General features: G+C 41.4%; 1 protein-coding gene across 5 annotated transcripts; it reads right to left on the bottom strand.

The window, feature by feature from the left end:
• Window positions 1–2,068: 2,068 nt before the first annotated feature.
• Window positions 2,069–25,296, bottom strand: LOC125881300 (WD repeat-containing protein on Y chromosome). 5 transcript variants are annotated; one of them, XM_049564389.1, is made up of 19 exons: window positions 24,753–25,296; window positions 23,409–23,655; window positions 23,108–23,254; window positions 20,553–20,675; window positions 20,292–20,463; window positions 20,136–20,182; window positions 19,903–20,040; window positions 19,540–19,728; window positions 17,683–17,874; window positions 17,120–17,587; window positions 16,821–16,970; window positions 13,907–14,091; window positions 11,838–11,977; window positions 11,003–11,151; window positions 10,690–10,871; window positions 6,493–6,638; window positions 5,809–5,861; window positions 5,580–5,688; window positions 2,406–2,496 (listed from the first exon to the last, which is right to left on the bottom strand). In XM_049564389.1, the coding sequence occupies exons 1-18, from the start codon at window positions 24,821–24,823 to the stop codon at window positions 5,617–5,619; spliced, it is 2,871 nt and encodes a 956-aa protein (XP_049420346.1). In that variant the 5' UTR covers window positions 24,824–25,296; the 3' UTR covers window positions 2,406–2,496; window positions 5,580–5,616. The 5 variants fall into 5 exon arrangements, 4 of the variants coding, with proteins under 4 accessions (XP_049420347.1, XP_049420345.1, XP_049420346.1 ...); XM_049564387.1 differs by having other exon boundaries at window positions 10,690–10,901; window positions 24,753–25,294; XM_049564390.1 differs by lacking the exon at window positions 5,580–5,688 and having other exon boundaries at window positions 2,069–2,496; window positions 5,809–5,851; window positions 10,690–10,901; window positions 24,753–25,294.
• Window positions 25,297–26,010: the final 714 nt, after the last annotated feature.

Raw genomic sequence — 26,010 nt, forward strand, 5'->3', positions numbered from 1 at the left:
GCTAACACCTACAATCACTTCTGGGCAGACAACTGTCAATTTATTTAATTGTGGAGACATGTGCCATCTTAAAGTTTTTTTTTAGGTGACTAAAAGTTAGCATTTGCTCAACACTGGGTTTTCTACCCGCAAATTATTGTAAATAAACATTGCAATTCAGTCTTATAGACTTGGATTGAGACAGTAACTTCCTGGGGTCATTGCTGGTTGCCTGGCAACCTCATAGTAACCTCAAGACTCTGGGAAGTGACTGTAGAGAATGCTAGAAGGTTGCCACCAAATGAAACTGGCATACAGATATCAATACTTGTGTTAGCAGCTAGCTAGCTATGAATGTTTCGGTTAAAATAGAAGGTTAGGGTTACGTCTCATTACGTATAAGATTATGTCTTCAAGTAAAATGAATTATAAGGTAGATTTTTGCTCTGATTTGCCTCATATTAATCTGTGTCATGTTGTGGCAGGATTGAAACAACCATGTAGAAACGCGAGTGCTGATGCTTGTACAGTATGCCTGGGTTGATGTTTGGTGACTACATTTTAGTATCTACCCAGAAATAGCACAGAGCACTATAAAACTCTTCCACTGGCACTTCTGGCTGCGTGGAGTCAAACCATTTCACGTTGATTTGCTTTTCCATGACTAGATGGGCCAAGCTGCACTGAGATGGACCAGCTCAGGAGTTGGGCCCAGGCGCGACCACCTCCAAGCGGGTTGCTGTGACGGCAGATGGGCTTTATCATATTTATTTAATGTCAACATTCAATGATGATTCAGCGACATGTTTAATGTTTGCTATTGTCAGACATAGAAGATATTTCATCAGTTTCATCTGCATCTAAAAAAAAAGCAAAGAGAAAAGAAAAGAGAGTGGCAAGCACTTGGTCTGTGGATGAAACATAAGCCCTGCTTACTGTTTAGAGCAAGAGGACCATGCAGGCAGCAGATGGGCATTCGGCGTGCATTCGTGCGGTGCCAAGAGAAAATTAAAAACTCCTCCAACGGTACAAGAAAGTTGTTGACCACAATAACACCAGCAGGGCGGACAGAAAAATGTTCTATGGGTTCACAAGTACAAGCCCGCCATCAGTTAAAGACAAATCTTAAAGTGGGTCAGGCTGTTCTCATGCACTGATTGTACGTTTTCCTATGAAAAATTAATGCACCAAAACTCTTACACTTCCCACGCAATCATGAGCCAGTTATGTGTGTGCAACCCTTGTATTTGGAAAGTCTGCAATCATGTGACCAATGTGCTGACAAGAGTTAAGTAGGAAGTAGTCCAACAGGGACACACACTAGAGGAGTGGATGGGTCACAAAACACAGGACTTTCCCCAAGGATTTTTCCCAGGGTGAGTTCTTACCCTAACTCTTACCAATCCCACTCCTCTTGCCTAAACCTACCCATCCCAAGGAACGAAGGTGACGAGTACTAGCCAATCAGAGTGAGAGTAGGACGGGTCATGACTGGTGTTCAGAACTTTATGATCTTTGAATGAATTTTGAGTCATTTTAAGGTAAGTTGTCACCATTTTTTCTTCCTAAATCTAACCACAGTAACTTTACTTGCCATGTTTACCTTACTGTGTTTCCTAAAGATGCCCAACCATGTTTCTTTTCCTAAACTTAACCTCAGTAACTTTACGTTAAGTTTGTAACTTTATGTTGCTATATAATACAAACCATTGTATGAGTATGTGTTGAGTGAGTAGCCCTGTTTTATGGAGATGCAAGTTCCTGCCCCACTGGGCTGACGCAGTGTGTCACACGAAGTCAAACCAAGCTAGCACGTGTATGAAAAACGTATGAAGCTAAGGTACAGCCAATTAGTTACAGTAAACTTAGCGTAACTGTAGTTAGGGGGAAACACGACAAGTTGTGATCTTATGGGAGGTCACGTCCTCGGGCAAGAAACAGTCTCGCACATAACCCCCCATTTTTTTTCTCCTTTGAATATAACCAGACTAGCTGTTTCCCTGTTTCCAGTCTTTATGCTATGCTAAGCTAACCGTCACCTGGCTGTATCTCATATTTTGAGTAGAGAGTGGTTTCTATTTTCTTACCTAACTCTCAGCGTATGAGTGCAGGTCTTTCCCAAAATGTCAAAACTACTCCTTTCAAGTAAGAGTTGGACCAAACATCAGGAAGCGAGCAGGGTTTGGAATAGATGAAAAAGAATAAGACAAAAAAGCCAAACGCTATGTGGTGCAGTCAGTATCGCAGGCTGTTTTGAAGAGGGATATGTGCCAGCACAGTATTCATATGACATATTAAAAAAGACATATTCGATTTAGAGTTTCAAGACGACTTTATAAAAAAAAAAAAAGGAAGGCAGAAAAACAGCATTCATGTCTGCATCTTCGTTTATATCTGACTGGACAGGTAGGAATCTCACTTTTCCTTCCAGTTGCTGTGAGCTGAGCCTTTCGCTGCCAGTCAAACTCTGATACCACACCCCAGGGATTGTGGGTAAATCCTCAGTGGAAGCATCTCCTGGAAAAAGAATATGAGTAGAAAAGAGGAAAATGAAGAACAGACTTTTCAGCTTCAGAAAACAATTTTCGTAAAGATGGAACAAGTTTACACAGCAGCAGCAGCATCAAGGCATTTCTGACATTCTTCCTTCAACAAACATCTCAAGTAGTCGGATGAATCAGTGGAAGTCTTTTTAACTTCCTGTCTGACCTCTCGGCAGTCGGTCCAAATAAATTGGCAGCTACAGAAATATCAAGGCCACAAATGCACAGTGTGGCAGAACAACGCATAATATAAAGGGATGAGGACAAGGAGAAGTAAACAGAGACAGGCTGAAGAAGCGCCACAGAGAGAGAAATCAAGAGAAAGATTTAGAGTAGTTAAGATAAAACATAAAAGAAGGACGTGGATAAGACATGCACTTTCCCATCAGATGCATCTAAAATAGAAAGGCAGTATCCCTCTATTTCTTCCTTTTTCCCTCTTTCATTATCCCTTCATTTTCATTTTTCTGGACAACTTCAGCCTGAGCGTGGAGCGCTACAGCCACAGCCCATACAAAAGGAAGTGGAACGGCGCCCTCACATTCCTCCTGAATTGATCGAGCCTTTTATAGTCGCGTGTACTAACCAGTATTTTTATGTTGGCCACTACTGAATGTCCACAAACCTCGACAATAAACACTCCCACTATAGAGTAATTACATAATACACTGAAATTAAAAGTGGCAACGCTGTCTAGAAGAGTTTATTGATTGTTCAGTAGAAAATCAGTCACTATAGCAGCAAAGAGCAGAGCATTTTGAAAAATAAAGAGAGACTATGAGTTATGCTGAACAGCAGCCACTTCAAGTCCCAATACATGGAATAGTGTGCTTAAATAGAAATGCTAAAAAGTAGCTTCATAGTAGCACAAGTAGCATAAAGGCAGAACTTTAGCAAACTGACTCACTTGATCTAAGTTAGCTAACATTAGCCACAACAAGCTAATGCTCATACCATACCAGACCACAATTTTTGTATTCTTTTTTGCACAGCAGATTAAAGGAATAGTTCAGCATTTTGGTGGTACAGTCATCGGCTTTCTTTTCAGTTCAAAGACAAATAAGAAGATCAACCACAGTATATTAATTTTGAAGCTAGACACTTTGCCTGGTTTAGCCTAAAGACTGGAGGAAGGAGGAGACAGCTAGCCTGGCTCTGTCCAAAAGTTAGGGTTGGACTGATGGCAGTTAGTCATCAACCGCATATTCCACCATCATGATTTGAAAGCACCCCGAGTCCGTCCGTCCATCCACACCAACACCAGGGTGCTGGTTTGCGCTGGTGCTAATGGCATTTATTGCGTGCTTAAAAAATAAAGATTCTGATTTGTCTACTAGATGAACTATGGGCTGCCACATGGACAACCAAGTTTGTCGCTGCCATTATGAAGACAAAGCAGCATCCCAAGGAGATTATTAATAAGTTACAAAAACACTGCATGCAACTGTCAGGAATCCCAACTCTGTTTGTTTTCATCTGGTTTTGTTTTCATGTCTAATCACTAACTCTCCTGTCATTTCAGATCACGCCTCCCTCTCAGCCCATTCAGTCTGTTCATTACCTGCACCTGGTTTTCCCCACCCATCTCCACACCTGTGGCTCATTCTCCCATCAGTCCTTCATATATATCAGTCCATTTTCCCCCACCCTCTGCCACATTGCCTTTCTGCCAAGCTATCCAGCATACTTTCCCTTTTTTGCCTGATCTTCTGTTTTTGACCCTGCCTGCCTGCCCCTTGTTGGATTTGTTTGCTGGCTGGACTGATTTCCTGGTTTTAACTCTGCCTGAAATGATCTATTAAAGTTGACTTCCCTGCAACTCTATTGCCTCTTTGTCATGCATTTGGGTTCAAACCTGTACTGGTGAATCTTACAGCAGTAGACCGCACACCACCCACCAACGTCATCATGCATTGTGCATTGTGATGTTTCACTCTAGGTATGTCTTGCCAGTAACTACAGTAGTCTGACATCCTTGTAAAACCCCAAATTGTCATTTTTACACTTCACTTTTTATGTAATTTGAACAAACAGGATATAATGTGTTAATGAGTAGGCTTGAGAGGTTTTAGTTAAAGGCTTTTGATAAGTTTAGAAAGAGCCAGGCTAACTGTTTCCCCCTGTTTCCAGTCTTTGTGCTAAGCTAAGCTAATTAGCTGCTGGCTGTAGCCTCTTATTTGCTGTACAAAAAAAGTGTGGTATCAGGGTGTTGGTATAGTAGCGGATAGTGCCGACGCCCCATGTACAGAGGCATTGCCTTGCTGCAGCGGTCACGGGTTCAAGTCTTGCCTGTGACCCTTTGCTGTGTGTCAGTCCCCACTCACTCACTCTGTTCCCCATTTCACACACTGTCCTGTCCATTAAAGGCAAAAGCCCAGAAAAAAATCTTTAAAAAAAAAAAAAAGTGTGGTATCAATCCTCTCATCCTAATGTTGGCAAGAAAGCAAATAACCAAATTTCTTACGGTGTCAAACTATTAATTTTAAGGTACACTCTGCAGGAATTGTCGGTTATTGTTTGCGAATAGTATTGCCAGTGAAAGTGAGAGCCAACCCCAGATTCCCTCTGGTTTAAAACAAGCTTTGTGCACTTGCTATTTTGCCTCACTGTATTTGCATGTTTTCTCCACTGTGTCCGCAAGTTTTGTAGCTTCCTCTTGGATGCATGCTGCTTACTGTCTGGCACATGGTGCGCCCTGTCACTACCTGTTTATAAAGTCCCGACCTTATCTTTGTGCTGTGCCCAAAGATGAGAAGAAAATAAGAAAATACAGGCAAAGGGCAGAGTCTCTGCAGATTAATACAATTCCACGCACTTCTAGAGGGTTACAAGTGATGATTAAGAGGGATTACCACTGTGTAAGTCTCTACATTGCTCTTTTTTTTAGGAAAAGCAGTATATCTTTAATGTTGATTCGGTAATTTGTACAGTTTTTAAACAACAAAGACATGCAAAAGTTAGAAAGACTTCAATAAATTATTTGTTATCCCAGGTATTAATCCAGCCAGTAGGAGGAGGAGAGAAGGGAAAGGATCAAGTAATCAGTGTGACAGTCACCTGCAGGACCAGCGCCTGATGGGGCGAAAACAGCCAATCAACAGTGATTGCTGTGGCGGATGTCATCACACAGATGTGTCCTCTCTTGACACAAAGCATCACACAGATACTGACACACACACAGTTAATAGATGGATGTGCATGCATGTAGGGAAGAAAAGAAGTCACTTGAGATGAGGATGACAGGTATTAACACTCATCGGCTGCAGATTGTGTGTTTACAGGTTACCATGGGTTGCTGAGGTTGCTCGTGGTCATTCTCTGCTGGGCTGCTGGACGAAGCTAAAGTGGATGACAGGAGACACCATTAGTTAGTGTGTGTGTGTGTGTGTGTGTGTGTGTGTATAACTGTGTCTGGGTGTGGTTGCTAAGAAAGCACAGCTAATCGCTTATTTTGGCAAGCTCTGTGTAACGGGCAGACAGTGAAAGGAAAGTGTAGGAAATGTCTTGCAGACACACACACACACACACACACACACAAACCTTGAGCATTTGTGCACTTTAATTTTTTTTTTTTTAAACAATCTGGCTTGCGTCTCTGGAGCAGAACATTGCCCAAATGTTCCCAAGCTGAGCTCCAGACTTCAGAGGAGGAGAATGTGAAGAATGCTCTGACTCTTCTCTTCATAATGTGGTGAAATTGGACATGATTTAATCAGAGTATCAGGTTTAATTAGCTTGGAAGGCCATCCCGACCTGTACGTTTAAAGCCTTCTCTGCAGCAGCAGCAGCAGCAGCAGCAGCAGCCGCACACATGTGTAGAGGGATTCTGGCGAAAGTGGTAATTACTGGAAGGGAGATTCCCAGTGCACAGTCAAATGTGACTGGAGATGGCCTGGGTCAGGGAGAGGCCATCTGCGTATGTGTGTGTGTTTACAGCACCTCAAAACACCTGTTTGCACAGAATGATTACCTTCAGAACAGCATTCCTGCTGTGAAGTTTGACCCCTGTTGGTGGGGTCAGGCTCTCGACTTTTGACCTCGCTGAGCACCGTTTCGTCACTCTCAGTCCTCTCCTCTGTGTCTTCTGTTGCTTCTGTCAGTTTCTTCTGTGTCTTCCTGTCGATGTCAGAACCAAATGATATTGCTCTTTGCTGAAGGGACCTCACTTGTGCAAACACAAAGCTGTTTACTTTAGATTAGACAGGTTTCCCAGTTCTGTTCATGTCACTGAACGAGACAGGATCAGTGATCTCTGCTGGATAATGTTTTGTCACAAAGTCAGATATCTGTGCGAGTGCTTGTTGTTAGGTTTGATTTAAACCAGAACTGTTCTCCAGTTCTGTGGTGAATTTGGCCTGCACTTGAGTACTCTGTGTGCTCCTTCTGTGTGTGTGTGTGTGTGTGTGTGTGTGTGTGTGTGTGTGTGTGTGTGTGTATCTGTGAGTGTGTGTGCGTATTATAGCACTGCTGTCCTGGGTAAATTGAAACTGACTGATCATAATTTTAACATTTGAAATTTTACACTGATTAACTGTTTAAAAGACAGCTGAAAGGTTCAGGACTTTTGTGGGAAAGTTTTGCAGCCTCTACGTTGAAGACAACATCTTGTTGCAACTATGTATATGTGGAATTCTTTAATGCACTTGCTGTTTACACTGTTTACACTTGCTGATGCATTATTAAAACACGTGGTCCTATACAGTATTTACTGCTTGGCAAAAGGCAAAAGACTGGACATATCCACATAGCCCAAACAAGTCTAAGAGTCTACAGTGTGGTGCAGGAATGAGTCCTTAAACCCAGAGATGAGTTAGCATTTTAGCACCCTTGTCTCATAGGCCATTTATTTTTTGAATGGGTTTTTGGTTAGATGCCTGAAATAAGGTCTGTGGTTGGTTAACACAAGCTTAAGAGTCTTTCACGTTTTGTCCTATGGCGTCAGTAAATACCACCCTTGTAAATTTTGAAGGTTTTAGATGTCTTACAAAAAAGTGGTGGCCAAATGAGACTAAGAGCGTCATCACACTGAACAGCCTCCACAGTCTTGTGGTGGTGGTGACATTGAGTCATACAACCATGGTGTGGTTCGTTTATAGCCTAATGTTAGCCTATTACTTCTGGCAATTGCATTTACATTTCAGTTTTAAAAGTGGTGTTAATTTGTGAAGCTTATGTTGGCAAACAAAAACATGTAAGTATCATAAAGTTCTGCTTGCCACTGAGCTAGTTTTCTGCAATAATCCAAAATTCCATGGAAACATCCTATTGGGTTTTTTGTTGCAGAACAAGGGCAATGTTAACTTCTGCATGGGCCTGCAAAAACATCATCCCTGCAGCACTCTATGACTGTATATAAAGATGAACAGCATGACAGTCAAAACATCTTGATTGCAGTAGGGGTCATAAACCCCGCCCCCTCCCTGTTAGTTGATGAGACATGGGCAAAACTAGAAAAAATTCAAAAGAACATGTCAAATCATTTTTTTCTAAAGATGGTTTCTATAATTTTAGGTGGTTCTTGCTTTATTTGATGGTATAAAAAGGGGTTTGTGACATTACGGTTGACACCAATGAGTGTTAATCAGTGTGCTTGCAACCAATGGCCCTGGACGAGTGTATGGATGGGAACTTGGCATTGTGGTTCCACTTCTCAAATGCTACTGCACAGACTCTCACTCCAAAAGTTCAAGATATCTGGCCATATCCACAGCACTTTAACTCCATTTTTGTAGAACAGGAGTATGTGGAGACGTGTTGTTCATCTTCACATACAGTCTCCAGGCACAGCGCTTTGAGACTAATGCTAATGTCAGCAGAGTAACATGCCCACAATAACAAAGCTAACAGGTAGGTATAATGTTGATCATGTTATTAGTTTAGCATGTTAGCATGCTAACATTTGCTGCAGAGTCCTGCATTGGATACCTGGCAGTGGATCAGCAAAATAGATGATTCAATTGTGGTATTTTGTCCTGATTCTTGGTTCTGGTTGAAAAAACAAACCTATGGGTTGGAATGTGGGTGTTAGAAGATGCATACATCAGAATAAATTGAGAATAATGATAATTGATTTACTGTTTTAATGGTTTTATCCTTTATGTCAGCTCTGTCATTTGAGCCACCTGGAATATTAGAGCTGCTTCACTCAGGTGCATTACTAACAGGCATGTTAACTGTGGAGATGTGCCGCTCAGTATTATGTGAGTAAGCAAAAAAATATTCACTTAAATTGTATTGCCTGAATAATCATCATTTTAAAATATATTATCTTAGTTTCACATGTATAAAAAATCCCCAAATAATCACTTTTAAATGTGCTGCCTAGCTAATTTTTTGGAATAGCAAGTGCATGGTTATAGCATTTGTGGTTTTGGGTCAGGCAGTAGATCTTGTGTTGGCGAGTCGGGTTGGGTTGCAGAACTAATTGGTCATATGTGCGGGTGGCGGGGCGGGAGCTGTAACACATGTTGCGGTTTTGGTTTGGAAGCGGGTCTTGAGAATCAGATCTGTGCTGGACTCTGATTTGCTAATTATCACTAAACACAAAGTACAGCTGAGGCTGATGGAAATGTCATTTGCTTTGCAAGATTTACTTCGGCTGACCGACCAACAATGCCATCCTTGGAGCCGCAGCTCTGGCATGACTAAAAAAAATCTGAATTACACAACACTTATGCAAGAGCTACAGAAGAGACACTGAAATGTTGTCAGCACTCTGTGCACGGTTGCCCAATCAGGAGCCAGAGAGGCAGTGACAGCAAGAGCGTGAGACAAGATGATGCAAACAACATAATTGCCTTTTAGACCACAGTCTTTTTCTCCCTCGCTCTCACATGTATCTAAGCATGTGCTGACTCTGTCTGTCACTTCACTGTACTCTGTCGTCTCTCTTTAAGTTTCATTACTTCAGAGTGTTCTCTCCTTTTTGGTTCATGTTACCCAACATGTGACAGCAATACAGACAAGCACACAGAAAAGGCCTGGGCCAAGCCAGAGTTTGTGACCTTAAACCAAACTGAAGTTTCTATTAAAGACTCGAATGTCTGCGGAAACAACGGGGGAAGTTTCTTTTGGAGGACGCACTCAACCATGACGCACTCCTCTATATTAAATTTGGCACCCAGCATTCCCTGTTGACATCGTTACTTGTTTGGACATCTCCTGCACACTCTACTATGTGTTGGCGGAATTAAATGATAAAATCCCAAAAAGGCTGCCATGTTTACACACGTCATCCTCAAAATTTGGACTTTATGATCCAGTATCCTTCACGGACAGCATGTGTGCAGTCATTTTTAGCATTTATGGCCTCAACCATGGAAGAGTTAGCACACTAAAAGCGACACACAGAGTCAATCTGTTAACCCTCAGTCGGTTTAACAAATTAGGAAAAGTTAGCCACCATTAAATTTTAGATCAACCTGTGGCATTATTTGTGTTTTGTTTCTTGTATTTGAAGGTGCTGTATGGTAAATGGTAAATGGACTGCACCGTATAGCACCTTTCCAGTCTTCTGACCACTCAGAGCGCTTTTTACACTACTCCATTCACACACACATTCACACACTGGTGGCCAAGGCTACCATACAAGGTGTCACTTGCCACTCAGTAACCATTCACACACTCTTACACACTGATGGAACAGCCATCGGGAGCAATTTGGGGTTCAGTATCTTGCCCAAGGACACTTCGACATGCAGACTGGAGGAGCCAAGGTTCGAACCCCCGATCTACCTCTGAACCACAGCTGCCCCTATGCAACTCTGGAGAAGGATAGTAGATAGCTGAATCTTATTACGAGTTTGCCAAATACCAATGCTTTGGGTTGGTAGTCGGACCGAACCACCAACTCAAAGCCTTGGTATTTAACAACATGGGAATGAGGCTTAAACATTTATGGATGAATCCCTCTGATGTTTCCTCTAACGCTACCCATCTTGATGTGCACTTCTCTTTCACCAGTCAACCTAATGTGAGCAGCACTGGAGAAAGCAGAAAGTGAAGCAATACCTATCCCAAGTACATTTCTCAAAGACTTCTCAGAGTTGTTTAAAACTATGTGGGTAAACCATGCCAAACAAAATTAGAGTAAGTAAACTATAAATGTGTCTGTAGAGGGACTTTAATATATTTCCTTGAGATACAGAGACAAGCTCATGAGCCACACCTCTGGTAAGTAGCTGGGTCACTGATATTCCACATCACTTCCTGCCCAAAAGAACCCACGTGTCCACCGTCCTTTGTCCACAGTCCAGCGGAGCCGTCAGCCGAGGCTGTGAGGATGAACAATCTGTCAGCCACCTCAAGGACTTCCACACTTACTAATGCTCTCTCATGAGCCTTCCAACACTGCAGCAGAGGAGGACGATCATAAGCTGGCTGTGTGGAAAGAGAACACCTCAGGTATAGAGGGATATACAGTACAGCATACATTTTTTATGTATTCGCACTGCCTCACACACACAAAGACATACACTCACCTCGCGTTGGATGTCCAGTGCATAGTGATAGATGTCCCAGATCTGAAGCCAGCCCGCTGTGTCTCCGGAGACCAGGATGGTATTTGTAGTCTGATCTGAGCTCAGGCACAGCACACGCTCACCTGGCTGCTGTGGAGCATAGAACTGGCCTGGAATAGGGGAAAAAAAAGAACTTTATTCATGCAGTTTTCCAAACATAACAAACCCAAATAAAATGTAGATGCATTTACATTTTTATAAGAGTCTCCTGTAGGTTTGGACTCCTGAGGGTCTACAAGGATAAAGTTGCATGTGTATAAATGTAGTTATAGTCAGATTATGTTCCAATTTCAAGAACACTGTCTGAACGTCTGAGGCAAATTGCTACCCTTTAATGTTATGTCACACATCTCCCTATTATGTCACGCTATCAAATTCCTCTCTGCTAGAAAAATGTATGGACACATAATACAGACATATACACACACACACAAATGCACACTGGCTCACTCACACACCCATGCATGCTCGTACACATATGCCGCGGTCACAGTGCATGAATCCCACACCACTAAACACAGATGGGATCTGGAAAGAGACATAGTTGTGGGCTGCCAGGAATGGTACAGGCAGGAGGCCAAGTCGACAGTTCAGCCTAACTGTCACTGCTCGGGCTGTTTGTAAATCCATCTTATGGGAGGGTCATTACCACTGACAGCTGCTTGTCAATTGCTCGTACAGTTTGGTGCTTCGACCTCCCTCATACTGGGAGAGTTTTATTCTAAATTCATGTTCTTCATACATTCTTCTGAATTATACACTAAGCATCCACCCTACCTCTCTCTTCCCCACTCACCATAAGTGTGTGTCTGTCCAGTGATGCTCCAAAAGCAGACACAGCCAGCCTGCGATGACACCAGGACACCTCTGTTCCTCAACTTCCTGTTGCTGGCCCGATGCTGAAGGAACAAGAGGCTGTCCACAGGGGGCAAGGTTCTGGATGCACATGAGCAGAGGAAAAAATAAACAAGCAATAACAAAGGATATCATCCACTAAGGATGCAGTACTCATGAGAATATTGTATAGTTTCCATCTAGGCACTTTTTTAAAAATCTTTTACTTGGATGACATTTATGACATATTTGTCAATCCATTTTCATGTGCTTATCCAAGGCTGGGTCGTGGGGGCAGCAGGCCAAGCAAAGCACCCCAGTCGTCCCTCTCCCCAGCAACGCTTTCCAGCTCTTCCTGGGGGACCCCAAGGTGTTCCCAGGTCATATGAGATATGTAACCCCTCCAGTGTGTTCTGGATCTACCCCTGGGCCTCCTACCAGCGGGACGTGCCTGAAACACCTCCAGCGGGAAGCACCCAGGAGGCATCCTGATCAGATGCCCGAACCTCAACTGACCCAACTGATGCAAAGGAGCAGTCCAGATGTCTGCACTCCTTACCCTTTCTCTAAAGCTAAGCCCAGCCACTTCACAGAGGAAACTCATTTCAGCCGCTTGTATCTGTGATCTCATTCTTTTAGTCACTACCCAGAGCTCATGACCATGGGACATGTTATTTGCTTTACTCTCCTTGTGTTTTACATGTGTTTAGTTTATTGTACAGCACTTTGTAACTGTGTTTTGAAAGGTACTATATAAATAAACGTTCAGGGACCATTGGTTTATTCTTTAACAATGTATTGCATTTCGTAGCATATTATATGTTTGTTTTTCTTTAATGCAGTACAATATTGTCCTCTGAAGTGTTGTGGAGTAGAGGTATAAGGTAGCATAGAGTGGAAATAGTTAAGAAAAGTAAATAAGTACCTCAAACACTTACTTAAGTACACTTCTTGAGTAAATATAATCAGTTACAAAGTCTTAGAATTTATTGTGTTATCCTTAACATTTTTGGAGAGTAATAAAAAAAGATTAGTGTCAGTTTGATTAATGTCAAAACTTGTAAGATACATCAAGTATCCCACATCTGGTCAGTGGTGCCTATGATATCACAAGTGATGAAGTGAGGAGACAAATTTTAGCTTGCTCAAAATGAGTTTATACTGGGACGGTTACAAATCTTAGCAGGTCGACCACAGACTATAAAGATAATCGATGTAGCCACCATGACGTCACCCATTGGTTTGTGGGCTCCCATTTTAAAGCCTCTAGTTTGGCATTTGGCCATAGCCAACATGGATATTTAGAGCCAGAAGTGACCTGAGGTATAGGACTACACTGGGATTGGGATCCCAAAAGTCCTGCGGGACCCAACACAAACCTCATAGGAACACTTGGTTTTATCTTTGCTGCTTGTGGGAGCAGGCAGTCGAAAAAAACATGTGGGTTCAAGAGATTAATTAACTTGAAGGATGAAGACGCCAACAAGTGAAGCAGAAAATAAGATAAAAGCAAGACATTACAATACAAAAGAAAAGTAGGGCGTATTATAGATAATTATAATAACACTGAACCCCAGGGACACCAGAATAACTGTAATTATGAATGAAATTATGCACTAGAATGTAATTTCAGTAGCTATTACTAACAGTTATGATTATCTTTCCTAATACCACAATAAAATAATGTGTTTTCCCTGTGGCAAAGTAGAAGACTCAATTTATTGATAATCAATCTCTTGTGTGGGCATGTATGGTCAAAGTGTTTGCGGGTGTAGGCTGGAGCTACACCCAGGGTGTGCAGGAGGAGGATTAGGAAAACAGTCTTGCACAAGGCTTTAACAAGAGGTGACGATATTTGAACGAATTTTAACATGTGTTTTTGGGCATTTTTAACATGGGTGTCTATGGGGACTGACTGGCGTCTGGGGCCTCAAGAGGTCACTTGAGGAACTTCAGTTTTTGGCACTTGGTGTCGGCTTAATTCTTCAGTTGCCACTTGAAGATAACACACACACAGCTACATTTTCTCACCCATTCTGTGTCCGTCTCTGTAAGTGAAGCGCTGGTCCTTGTGTCTCAAGCCTCCAGATAATGACCTCTCCATCATGGCTCGCCGTGGCAACAACGCCCAGAGCAGAGCACTGACACACGGCCAAGATGTCTGATTTGTGGACACCGCTGGACTTCCATGACATGCCAGCTCTTACATACAAATCCTATACGTACAGTAAAGATGGCAATATTAAACAACAGCAAAGCTTGTTACTGATTACATAAATGAAGGAAACATTTGAATGTAATATTCAGGTTCAAAATCAATAGTCCTGTGCTGTATTCCACTGCGTGCCTGAGCTTGTTGGTTGAAATTGTGCAACTCCTTGCACATCACTTCTCACCATGTGACAGTTTACAAATGATCTGAAATCACATGTAATTGTTTGTGTTGCCTTGTGGAAAGCAGCTCTATTTCCTTCTCTGCTTTACTGATTTTGTTTACACCTCTGGGCTACAGTGTTGAGGTCAGCTCTTTAAAATGGACTACGCGGAGGCTCAGCATGATGGACGCCAGAGAAATACTGCTGCAGATGTCTTGCATGGCATGGATGTCTTTGATCTCAGCAGGTGCGTGTGTAAATGTAATTTACGTCATTCACTGATACCATTTATTCTCAAAAAAAAACCCATCACCTGCTTTTTTATTTTTTACTGAAAATGTTTTCTTGCAGACCTGGCTCTGCTGACACAGGGGGCTTTATAATGAGAAACATTATGAGTAGGGGAGAAACAGGACTGGGAATTTGCTGGAGAAGCACAAATACTGCATGTTACTGCTGTAGTCGAGGGATGAATCCCACCGCAGAGCAGATGGTAGTTAAAGGTTGAGAGGTAAAATGTAACACAAGAATTTGAGGTCTAAAAATATGCACGTCTAGACTTTTGTCTCATGTTGCAGGTCATACTGGTGTTTATACTGGCACTGGCAATGCTTCATCTTTATTTCTTATAAAATGCATAAATGTGTCAGTGGATGTGGTGAATCTTTTTTATGCTCTAAAACGTTCTAGACATTACTAACAATAAAAAAGACACAAGAGGTCTGATTTAAAGATACCACAGATTCACCTACATATTTATTGGATGTATTCAAATACAGTTTGTGCTACAATTGCAGGAAATATTTTCTCAGGCTGAACGACAAACTGTTTCTTAACAAAAATGTAGTGTTTTAAGTCTGTACCAGATTAGTCACTATGGTGACAACTGTTTGTGTGGGAATCATCATCCAGCATTCAACATCTGGGGAAGAACTTGTGGATGAGCAAAGGCGTGTAGGCTAAGACTTTTCGATGTGTGCATCTTGATGTATTTAAGATTTTTGGTCATTAGTGAATATGCGTGCTGCACTTCCCGGAATCGCCTGTCAATCTAAAGTTCTTGTAATGCATTTAATGCTGTGATTCTGTCTTTCTTGTCCGTCCGGTAATGATATCTGCTCACGCTAACTGCAGTTATCCTATTTTTCTAAACAAATGGCTCTTACTGTTAGAAACATGACAAAGTATTTTTTGTCCAGCAAAGCATTTTTCCCTGAAAAGACCTACCAAACATGCACAAAATTAAGAATGTCTTGCATTTTTTTCTTACTTCAAGTTTGATTATGTGAGGTATCCTGCGGCAATGCGCTAAAGAAAGCAAGGAAGAACAACACTGCTAGCAAGCAATATACTTGAACAATGTGAGTTCCAAATTTGTACAAAAAAATGGGTGTTACAAATGTTTATTATGTGTTAAGGTTGTACAAATTGGTACCTTATATATTCTGTACCTTGACTTTCAATTGAAAATAAAGGGAAAAATGTAAGACCTGGAATATTATGGTTCATTATTACCTCCATCAACAAGTGTAAGTTTTTGATTCAACTTTTCTTTTTGTCTGTTTGTCAGCAGGATTACAACAAACTGCTGGCCCAATTTTCATGAGACTTGGTGTAAGGCTGTAGCGTGAGCCAAGACAGAATTTTGGAGCAGATCTAACTCATGGGGTGAATACGCTAATTATTTTTCACTTTCGTTAATAATGTTAGATAGGGCATTTGGCCTCAGTGTAATAAATGGCATACATCTTCAAATCCAGTGGATGTTAGTGAAGTTCGGTAGTGCCAGAACAGCCAATTTTAGGAATCCAACAGCTCCATATCACAATCCACATTCACAGATACCAGTAATCCTCTGTAGGGGACGCCTACAGAGGATTACAGAAAGCAGATTCTATAGAGCACTCAGGGAGAACTGATACAATTGTATTGACATTTTTTCTCAAACTAAGTTGTGGCTATGGAAACGTAAGTACACACATAATAGGTTATGCAACTAATTACACTCTTACTCGCATCCAAATGTGAATTATCTGCAATAAAATAAAATAAAATCCAGCAGACATATAAGGAAAAATTTACACTTCCCAAGAGCAAGCAATAAAATTAATGTTGTAAAAATACCTAATAAATGCACAGCTGAGGTAATAAGGTTTCGGTAAGGCACAACAGCATTTTAACATAATTCAAATAGTTTTGGAAATATATCCAGAGATATAGTGGTTGTGCTTGCAGATGTGCATATCAGTAAAGACTGGACTATTGGCCTTGGCAGACTGGTGTGTGCTCTCCAAGTTCCCTTCTATTTATTTTGTTGTGTTAGTTAAAAGTAAACAGTTAAAGAGTAACTTAAAATCTTGTTTTGCTGCTATTCAGGGGTTTATGTTCTCACTTCGTTGTAGTGATACTACATGGCTCTACTCCCTCTGACATCACTGTTATGTGTGATTACAGGTGCAACAGGCCTGAAACATTCAACCAGAGAAGGCAGGGAAACACTGATTCTCAGCCTGGTGTAAAGTCACTCTATGTGAGAGTGCTGTGGATTGTCAATTTAAGTTTCATTTTACCTTGGCAGTTGCAATGTCATACTGAGCGATTCGCTGGCTCCACCCCACAGCCAGCAGCTTGTTGTCATGGAGACAGGTCAACCCGGTGACCTCAGAATTGGTGACAGGCTCCAGTTTGTGCAAATTAAGGCCATTTAGTAAGTTCCACACCTGCTGGGGAAACAATCCTCTCATTAACAAACTCTTTCTCTCTGACTTTCTCATATATGTGAAATAAATATGTATACACATTGTTGGTGCACCAACTGGAACAAATTCAGCATTTTTGTACAAACTGACAGTGAGAAGTGGTATCAAACCTTAACAGTGCCATTGCGAGCCCCAGTAATCAGTCTTTTGTGGGAGGAGTCTAGTGCCATGCAGGTGACGGCATCCTCTCCATGAGCGTTTAAGATCTGAAGTCGCCTCCTTCCTGTCTCCACATCCCACAGAGACATAGATGAATCGACATGTCCAGTCACTACCTGTCTCAGAGCGGGGTTGTACAAAGCGCAGGAGAGGGCAGGACCACTTTGAATTTTTGGTTCCCTCTCTTCATCTGTCAGCCATCCGCCCCCTCCTCTTCTTGTCTCAGCCAGGTTGAGCAGGGCCAGGTAATCTTTGCATCCCACCACCAGATGAGACTGTGTATGCTCAGGAAGAGGAGGGCTCAGCAACAGGAAGGGGAAGTTGCCGTGTTCTGGGATTCGACCTGGCTGCTGGCAGGGGAACTGCAGGGAGACGGCTTTCAAACAGTGATGACTGGAAATGTCCCAAACCCTCAGCTCCTGACAAAGAAACAATTCATTCACTTAAAAATAAACAAGCTCTGTTGTGATCATGTTGCGTAAAACAGATCTAAGCATCATCTTTAATGACTCACAGCATCTCTGGAGTAGCTGAAGATCTGCCCAACAGGTTGGTAGATAGCAACATCCAACACAGTGGTGCGGTGACCCAGCAGCGTAGCTACGGGACGTGTGGTCACAAATCGAGTCCATAGTCTGACTGTTCGGTCACAACTTCCTGTGACTAGCAACTGCAGAGACGCATTGTAGTCAAAACATTTAGCTCCCTGAAATGAGACAAAAAGACCAGGATGGGATACAGAATATGTTGCTTAATGCAGATACACATGAACTGGTGTATAAAGGGACAGTTCACCCCCAAAATCAAAAATACATCTTTTTCCTCATACCTGTAGTGCTGTTTATCCATCTAGATGGTTTTGGTGTGAGTTGTTGGGTGTTGGAGATGTCGGCTGTAGAGATGTCTGCCTTCTCTTGAATGTCATCGAACTAGATGGTACTTGGCTTGTGGTGCTCAAAAAAATACATTTTAAATAGTCAACAACAGTGTCTCTTTCCAGAAATAGTGACCCAGTTACTCAACATAATCCACAAACCTTGTTGTGAACAGTTTCATGTAGGAACTATTTTATTTCTACCAAACTACACCCCCCAACTGTATCACTGCACAGAAGGAAGAGTGCATCTACTGCTATCTCACCTAGCACAACTGAGCTAGCTAACGTTAAAGCTCAGCCGAGGAGGACGGCATTAATGTTTACATTTTGCACTGTCACAAGAACGAGCCTCTGATCCATGAGTAGATGCACACGTCCTTCTGCCTGATTATACAATTGGCGGGTGTAGTTCGGTAGAAAGAAAATAGTTCCTACAGGAAACTGCTCAAAACAATGTCTGTGGATTATCTTGAGTAACCGGCTCATGATTTCTGGAACGAGACATTGCTGTTGAGTTTTACAAATGTATTTTTTGTGCTTTGAACGTCTCTACAGCTGATACCTCCAACACTCTGCAACTCACACCAAAACAATCTAGACTGATAAACAGCACTACAGGTAAGAGGAAAAATATATATTTTGATTTCGGGATGAACCGTCTCCTTAATGGCTCTGTCCCTTGAAAAATAAAGCATGTTCATGCTTCTAAGATATAAATAAAGTCAGCTGGTTTCAATATTTTTGAACTGAGGAGTTTTTCATTGTTAAAATGTCCAGACAGTTAATTGGAGTATAAAATGAGCATGCTTGCTCAAAAAAACCCCATTGTGAATAACAGGAAGCATCACCACCCAGTTTAATAACATTTTGTGCAGTAGCATTACTTTTTCTCTCCACAGTCAGTGGCACCGTCTGCTTCTGCATGCTGAGCAAGAATCAAATTTAGAAAGAAGTAATTTGACTCACATTTCATATTTGTTCTTCTACATAAAATTGGCTCGGGATAATTCAGTGAATGGGGGATGCACTATTTGCATTTGCCATGTAAGGACATTTATTGATTTCTAAATAATTTTAATGGAGTGAAAGTGGATTTCCAAACCCTGACCCACCCAGTTAGGACAGGGTCACCCAGACCAGAGTACTGTGACATGTGTTCATCTGACCTTGATCCACATCAAAAGTATATAATGACAAAAATCATTATACTCTCTCCCTGTTTTTTTATGTTTCATTTTTCTCATTCAACTTTAATAGAGAAATAAATGTCTGGAAAGAGTTGGAATTCTGAGAGACTGAATCACTGAGTGCTTAAACCTGACTTTGTGAACATGTGTTTCTGAAAGTTCTTAAAAATTCAACAACAAAAACTTTCATTATACAAGTATAACCAAAAGAATAAAGTATGATGCACTATTACATAATACACAACACATAATAACCTGCTATTAGCATCAGACAAAATCACACTGTGTCATTTTCACTGTCGGTTACCTGCTTAAGTTTCCAAATATAAGGCTCCTGCTTCAGTGACACATTCATAAAGACCACAGAGGTGGTGTCACTTTCTGATGATGTCATGACTACATTGGTGTCAGGCTCAAACATCACTCTGTTGATTGGCTCCTGGTGGATGTTGGGGATGTGACGGTAGGAGACCATGTCGCTGTGTTTACCGAGGTCCTGTTGTCACGAAGGATAACAATAAATGCTTATATGTAAAATGGTGTGAAATCAATAAGTGCTTATTATTGCTGACTCACTGTTACACTGTTTAAAATTTGGGTTTGCATGGCACTTTTCTCTGTAGGAACCAGAGACTGAGCTAAGTAATTAAATAGACAAGACCATGCTTACTGGAAAAAAGATCCTCTGCGGGCCCTTCTCTGCCTTGGATGGATTTTTGAAAAGACCTTTAGATGGGTTCAGGAACCACATGAGATGTACACCTCCTCTTTCATCCCCCAGTAGCAGCAGTGAAGGTTGCTTTGGACACTTTGAGGGAAAAACCACATGAAGTGATGAGTTTATTGATTTTCGAGTACATCTGTGAAGCAAAAAAGGACATCTCAAGGGAATAGTGGTCCTACCTGAACATCATACCAGTAAAAAAGAGCAGTCGGGACACTACGAAACCCTTGGAGCAAAGATGAGACAAGGAGTTAACACTTGAAAATTTGGATAATTGTACAGTCACTGATTCTTATTAGTGAACAGCTCAGTTTAGTAACAGCAATCACGTATACCAAACAAGTGGACATCTTCAAACAAACTGCCCATGGAGACATTGACAAAATGCAAGTCCCTGCAGTCGGTTGCTATGGCAACCTTGTGGACATTGCCCATAGAGACAGCATCAGTGGTCCAGCCTCTGAATCTCCTGGTGTTGGCCACTTCCTCTGTTGGATCTCCAGCAAGCTGCATTAAATAGAATTAAATATAAAACATGTGAGTGAGTGTGTTGTGCTTCCATGTGAATGTAAAAGTAGTACCATGATGTCACTCACCCCTAGGGTTTTGAAGATGTGTAGGCTGCTGCTCCAGACAGTGATCTGGCCTCCCTTACTGACACTGACATAGCGGAGTGGAGGAGGGTGGGAAACAGCAACCACACGCACTGTTGGCTCCCGCTGTGGAGGAATGAGTTAAACTATAATGAATTAAAAAAAGGTCATTGGAGCAATAAAAGTATTACTTTTAGAAAAATGATGTATAAGAAGAGCAAAGAAAAGAAAATTAGAAAACTGAGTGCAGCTAGTAAACTTGTCACCCCGCAGAGGATGCTAACGGCAACTTCTGGAGCAATCAATATGCCTCAGCCTGCCTTATAGCATTGGCAGCAAACACTTTAAGTATCATTTATAAAAACGTATATGTGCTGTAAGTTTTAAACCCAAATAAAAAGATTAGTGTTAAAGCCCAGGGCAGATATCTAACCTGGGAACAAGAGACAGACAAAAACAAAACTCATTTTGGGGCAGAAAACCTCCATTGGCTAACAACACACACAGCTGGCTAACGTTGTTAATATGCTAGCTAACTGCTAACACATACAGCAGACAGGCAACAGACACAATGCAACATTTTTCTCCACTGGAGCCCTGTTTCTGTCCACCTGACAAATATAAATCTGATATTCACTTTCTTTTTTAACTTCATTTTGGTCTCTGACAACATCTAAGGTGCTTTAGCTTGCTAACGTTGGACTTTCGTCACCAGCTAGCATAACTGCTATCTTTGCCAGTTGGTGCTGGGCAGTGAACTTTGCTGAAAGCCTCTGACTGGTAAGTTGGTAAGAATAAGACTGGCCTGTATACTCTTGCAGTAGGCTTGTCATTATTAGTGACCTTTTTTTTTTTTTTTACATTAAATGTAACATAAGTTGGGGTTACTTACATGTAAGTTAGTGTAGGAATGTTTGTTTTATCAAAGTTACATTTATTTGTTAGGCTTTGACTGAGTAAGGTTTCAAAAACTACCTATTATTGAAGTCCATATTAAAGTTTAAAAATACATATTTTTTCCTCTTACCTGTAGTGCTATTTATCAATCTAGATTGTTTTGGTGTGAGGTAACGAGTGTTGGAGATATCAGCTTTAGAGATGTCTGCCTTCTCTTGAATGTAATGAAACCAGATGACACTGCTTATGGTGCTCAAGGAGGTAAGAAATACATTTGAAAAACTCAGCAGGGATGTCTCTTTCCAGAAATTATGACTCAAGATAACCCACAAACCTTGTTTTGAGCAGTCTCATGTAGGAACTATAGAGTGCCCCAGAAATGAGTCGTAAAACCTGGAAATGAGTTAGTGTTTTTGCACTGTTTTTGCACATGTCAGTGGGTTTTTGGTTAAGATGCCTGAAATGACTTCTTTGGATAACACGAGCTTCAGAGAGTTTCACGTTTTGTTGTACAACATAAAATTTGTCAGTTAGTACCACACCTGTGAATTCTGAAGCTTTATGTGTCTTAAAAAAGGCAGCTGCTGATAGCTAAATGACACTCCAGGATGTCATCACGCCAAACATGGCTTTACAGCCTTGTTGTGGTGGCGATGTTAATTCATACGATTGTGGTGTAGTTCAACAGCCTAACATTAGCTTTTTACTTCTGGTGATTGAATTTTGGCTTCAAAAATCATAAAAGAGGTGTTCATTTGTGAAGATTATCTTGCAGACCAAAACATGTAAGTATCATAAATGTTTGTTTGCCACAGAGTTTAATTTGAGCAAATAATCCAAATCCAATGGAAAAATCCCATAGGCTTGTTGACGAGAGGACCAGGGTAACAGTAACTTAGCCCAGAAAAATAGAAAAACAGGAAAACATCATCCCCAGAGCGCTCTTTTTGCTTTCTACCAAAATACACCTGCTAACCGTATCACCACACAGAAGGAAGCGTGCATCTACTAATGGATGAGAGACTTGTACTCGTGACAGCGCAACATTTAAACCTTAATGTGCATCCTCCTCAGCTGCTGAACTAAAATGTTAGGTAGCTCAGTGGTTGCTAGGTGAGCTAGCAAGAGATGTATGCCTCCTTCTGCGCGGTGATACGGTTGGTGAGTGAAGTTCAGTAGAAAGAAAATAGTTCCTACATTAAACTGCTCACAACAAGGTCTGTGGATTATCGTGAGAAACCGGGTCATGATTTCTGGAGAGAGACATTGCTGTTGAGTTTTTCAAATGTGTTCTTAGGCACGTTGAGTACCATCTAGTTGGCATCTAGTTCCATTATAATGGAACACTCTGCAACTCACTTCAAAACAATCTAGACTGATAAATAGTGCTACAGGTAAGACGAAAAATAGGTATTTTTTCATTTTTGGGTGGACTGTCCCTTTAACCTAGCTTCTGCATTCCTTGAGCAGGTAGACACAAAGTGGGTGCAGTCCGTCTCTACACAAAACTACACAGATCTATAAGTCTTTCAAAAAACCTTTAAATTTGGCACCCCCATTTGGCCTTTCAGTGTATATGTTTAACCACTGGAACATCCTACAAATATGCACACTTACTTCTTACTTCTCATATTACCAGATATCGAATGTTGGATTTCTACCTTGTTATAAGAGCAGTGTCTCATCAGTGGCTGGGAGTCCAGGAGAGCAGCTCTGGGGATGGAGGCTCTTTCTCTCTGAGTGTACTCCAAAAGCAGGTAGGAACAAAGCTGCTGCCAATTCACCTCCCCGGTACAGCGAATATCTACCTGGATATGAAACAATGGCCTTACATCATCATCCTAAAACATGTGTTGGCACAATAAGTTTATGCTGATGGGTGGGCTGTATTACACTATTTTACAGCCTGTAAAGTATGTAGCTAATGTACTTTCTCATAGACATCTCTTTATTTCTCCTTACCTCACTGAAGAACCTTTCAACCCATGTGTCCTCAACATCTGGACCGACCACAGACCTCAAAACATCCCGGAACTCTTCAAATTTCATTCCATGCTCTTCATTTCCTCCTCTGTTCCTTCTACTCCTTCCTTTAGGCCTGTTTTCGTGTGTCTGTGCTCCAGCTTTTGGATGGGTAAATGCATTTCTTAGGTGCTGCAGGTGCTCAGGGCTCAATTTTTCTGCAGGACTTACTCCACAAGCTGGATCACTGCAGCAATGATCATAAAAGAAAATATTAATTTGTGCGGAAATTGGGTAATTTTTCAGTTTACTTAATTCTTGTGTGTGCAGGTGTACAGCTGCTTGAAAAACATGGAGGACATAAGCATAAAGAAAGAAGTAAAGACAGTGTGGCTATGTAGGATTGAAGCCAACAGAGGCCAAAGACTGATTAATTGGGGATAATTTGTTGTCTTAGCATCACTTATTTATAGTTTTTGTTAATAAGTTTTGACTGTTTATTAATTCCATCAATGACTGCCTCACAGCATGAATGAATGCAGCACTCCCAAGTGGCAGCTTTGGGACGACACACTGCTGATCCAAAAGTCAGTCTTTCAAAAAACTCTTTATGATGTATATCCATCTGAAACATCCACTAAGTGAGAGGAATATATGTGATCTGAACAGTGCACCTGGTAAATGTTGCGAATGGGGAATAAGTTTGATTTTGGGGGACGTGCTTAAAACATCAAAGTGTTCTTCACCACCAGCAGCTCCTGTGTGGCCCCGTTGCTCAGGGAGACTCCAAGCTGGAACAATAAGTCACATGTCTCAGCATTGTGAGCTCTTTTCCAGGTCCATCAGGACATGCATGAGTGGTCCTTTACATCATACACATTTCTCACTAATGCTAATGGAACCATAAAATAATTAAGTAATAAAAGTGTATTAGTTTGCTGAAAAGGGAGGTTAGAAATGGCTGCTGTGTCTCAAAGAGTTGGCGACACTGTGTGTGAAGGGTGGAAGAAATCCTTGTCAGTGTCTGAGTGGAGAAAATATGTGAATCTGAACCAGAGAGATGCAAATGTACAACTCAATAGATGACTTGTTTCTTGTACTGTCAGCTGAAGATTGAAACTGGCATATATATTTCACAGTATTTTTTTATTTGACAGGAAGAGAGTTGAGATGTTAAAATGTGAGATGATGTCACACAATATAGACAAATTGTATGACATTATGGTGAAGTATTGTGAGGTATAGCCTGCATACCACATGTAAAATTGACAAACAGGCTTTTGTATGCAGTAACAGGTCATATACAGTTTATTAACAGTGATCAACAAGCCAAAGAAAACTCACCAAAACCTGCTGTATGGCACTTCTGTCTCATAGAGCACCCATGGATTTTTTCTGTTTCTTAAGACATCCATACTGATAACTGGAGCCTCACTGTTTGAACCCTCTTTAAATTCTTCCAATCACCAAACACTGCTCCGTCTTTGCCCGTTGAATTTTACATCCAGTCCAAAGATGCAGCACCTACAAGTGTTGAAGCCAGTCTGAGATCGTCACCATGCTCTGAGTCTAAACATCCAGGGCCTTTGTTGCCATCCCTTCCTCTTGCCTTTCAGGCAAACCTGATGTCCTCAAACAAAGCTTCTCGTCTCCAAACAAGGAAGGAATGTCCACGTCCACGGATCAATAAGTCATCCGTCACAAGAGTTTGATTGCTCAGAGAGGGGGAAAATCAACACATCGCTGGTGAGGAGAGTGTGGAGAGATGAGTGTGTCCAAAATAACTGAAAGTCTGCTGGGGGTAACGGAGCCACAAACCCTACAGACAGGCCCTCGGTGGATTAATCATTTATAGACGCAAAGTTAGTCAGAAGCACCCAGGAGAGTTAATATTGGTAACTTTCACACAGGGACACAGGGACAGGGACAGTTGCACTAACATAATAAGGCCTATGAGGACGTCCTATAAATTGTACCGAAGTAAATGTCCTGTGCAAATATATTCTAATTTAAAAAGAGTTAAATCAATGATTCTTTGTCATAGTTTCACTTCTATAAGGAATGCAGTTTAATTATTGCCAGGCAACTCACAGCACTCTTACTCACCACTTCAATGAGCATGAGCCACACTGGCCTCTCACCATGTCTAATGAAGGTACCCAAGTCCCAGCGGAGTCTGGTCTGCTGGGCAAATCCTTGCACCTGGTCTAATATTAGACCTCCACACACCAGTAGCCTGTACTGTAACTGGCTCAGATATCGGCATAATACATGTGTTATATGATGCAATGGCCAGTAATGAACAACAGAATATAATGGCACACAGTAATATACTTTTTCCCAGCATATTTTGGCTTGTTATAGTGAGATAACCACAGGTGGAAATAGCAAGATGAAAAAAATGTCACCTGTTTTGCCATGTCGCCTTTTTACAGCAGGGTCTGTCATAGCAGTGATTAGTGAATCTTTGAGGGTGACCTCAGGCATCTCAGGAGGACACATTTGTCAGCATTTCTGCAGATATACCAGACTTAAGCTTCTGTTCCAATTAAATCAGGAGGCAGGAATATAATTGTTTCCAAAGGTATAATGTATTATGCAG

This window comes from Epinephelus fuscoguttatus, linkage group LG20 (genome assembly GCF_011397635.1).
Source record: "Epinephelus fuscoguttatus linkage group LG20, E.fuscoguttatus.final_Chr_v1".
NCBI lineage: Eukaryota > Metazoa > Chordata > Actinopteri > Perciformes > Serranidae > Epinephelus > Epinephelus fuscoguttatus.

Coding starts and splice junctions, on each gene's coding strand:
- LOC125881300 (XM_049564387.1), bottom strand. CDS start 24,823: ATGGATGTCTTAAGAAACAGAAAAAATCCATGGGTGCTCTATGAGACA. Junction 20,676..23,107: donor GACACTGCTCTTATAACAAG/GTAGAAATCCAA, acceptor ATTCCTCCACAG/CGGGAGCCAACAGTGCGTGT. Junction 14,092..16,820: donor ATGACATTGCAACTGCCAAG/GTAAAATGAAAC, acceptor CTGTACGTATAG/GATTTGTATGTAAGAGCTGG.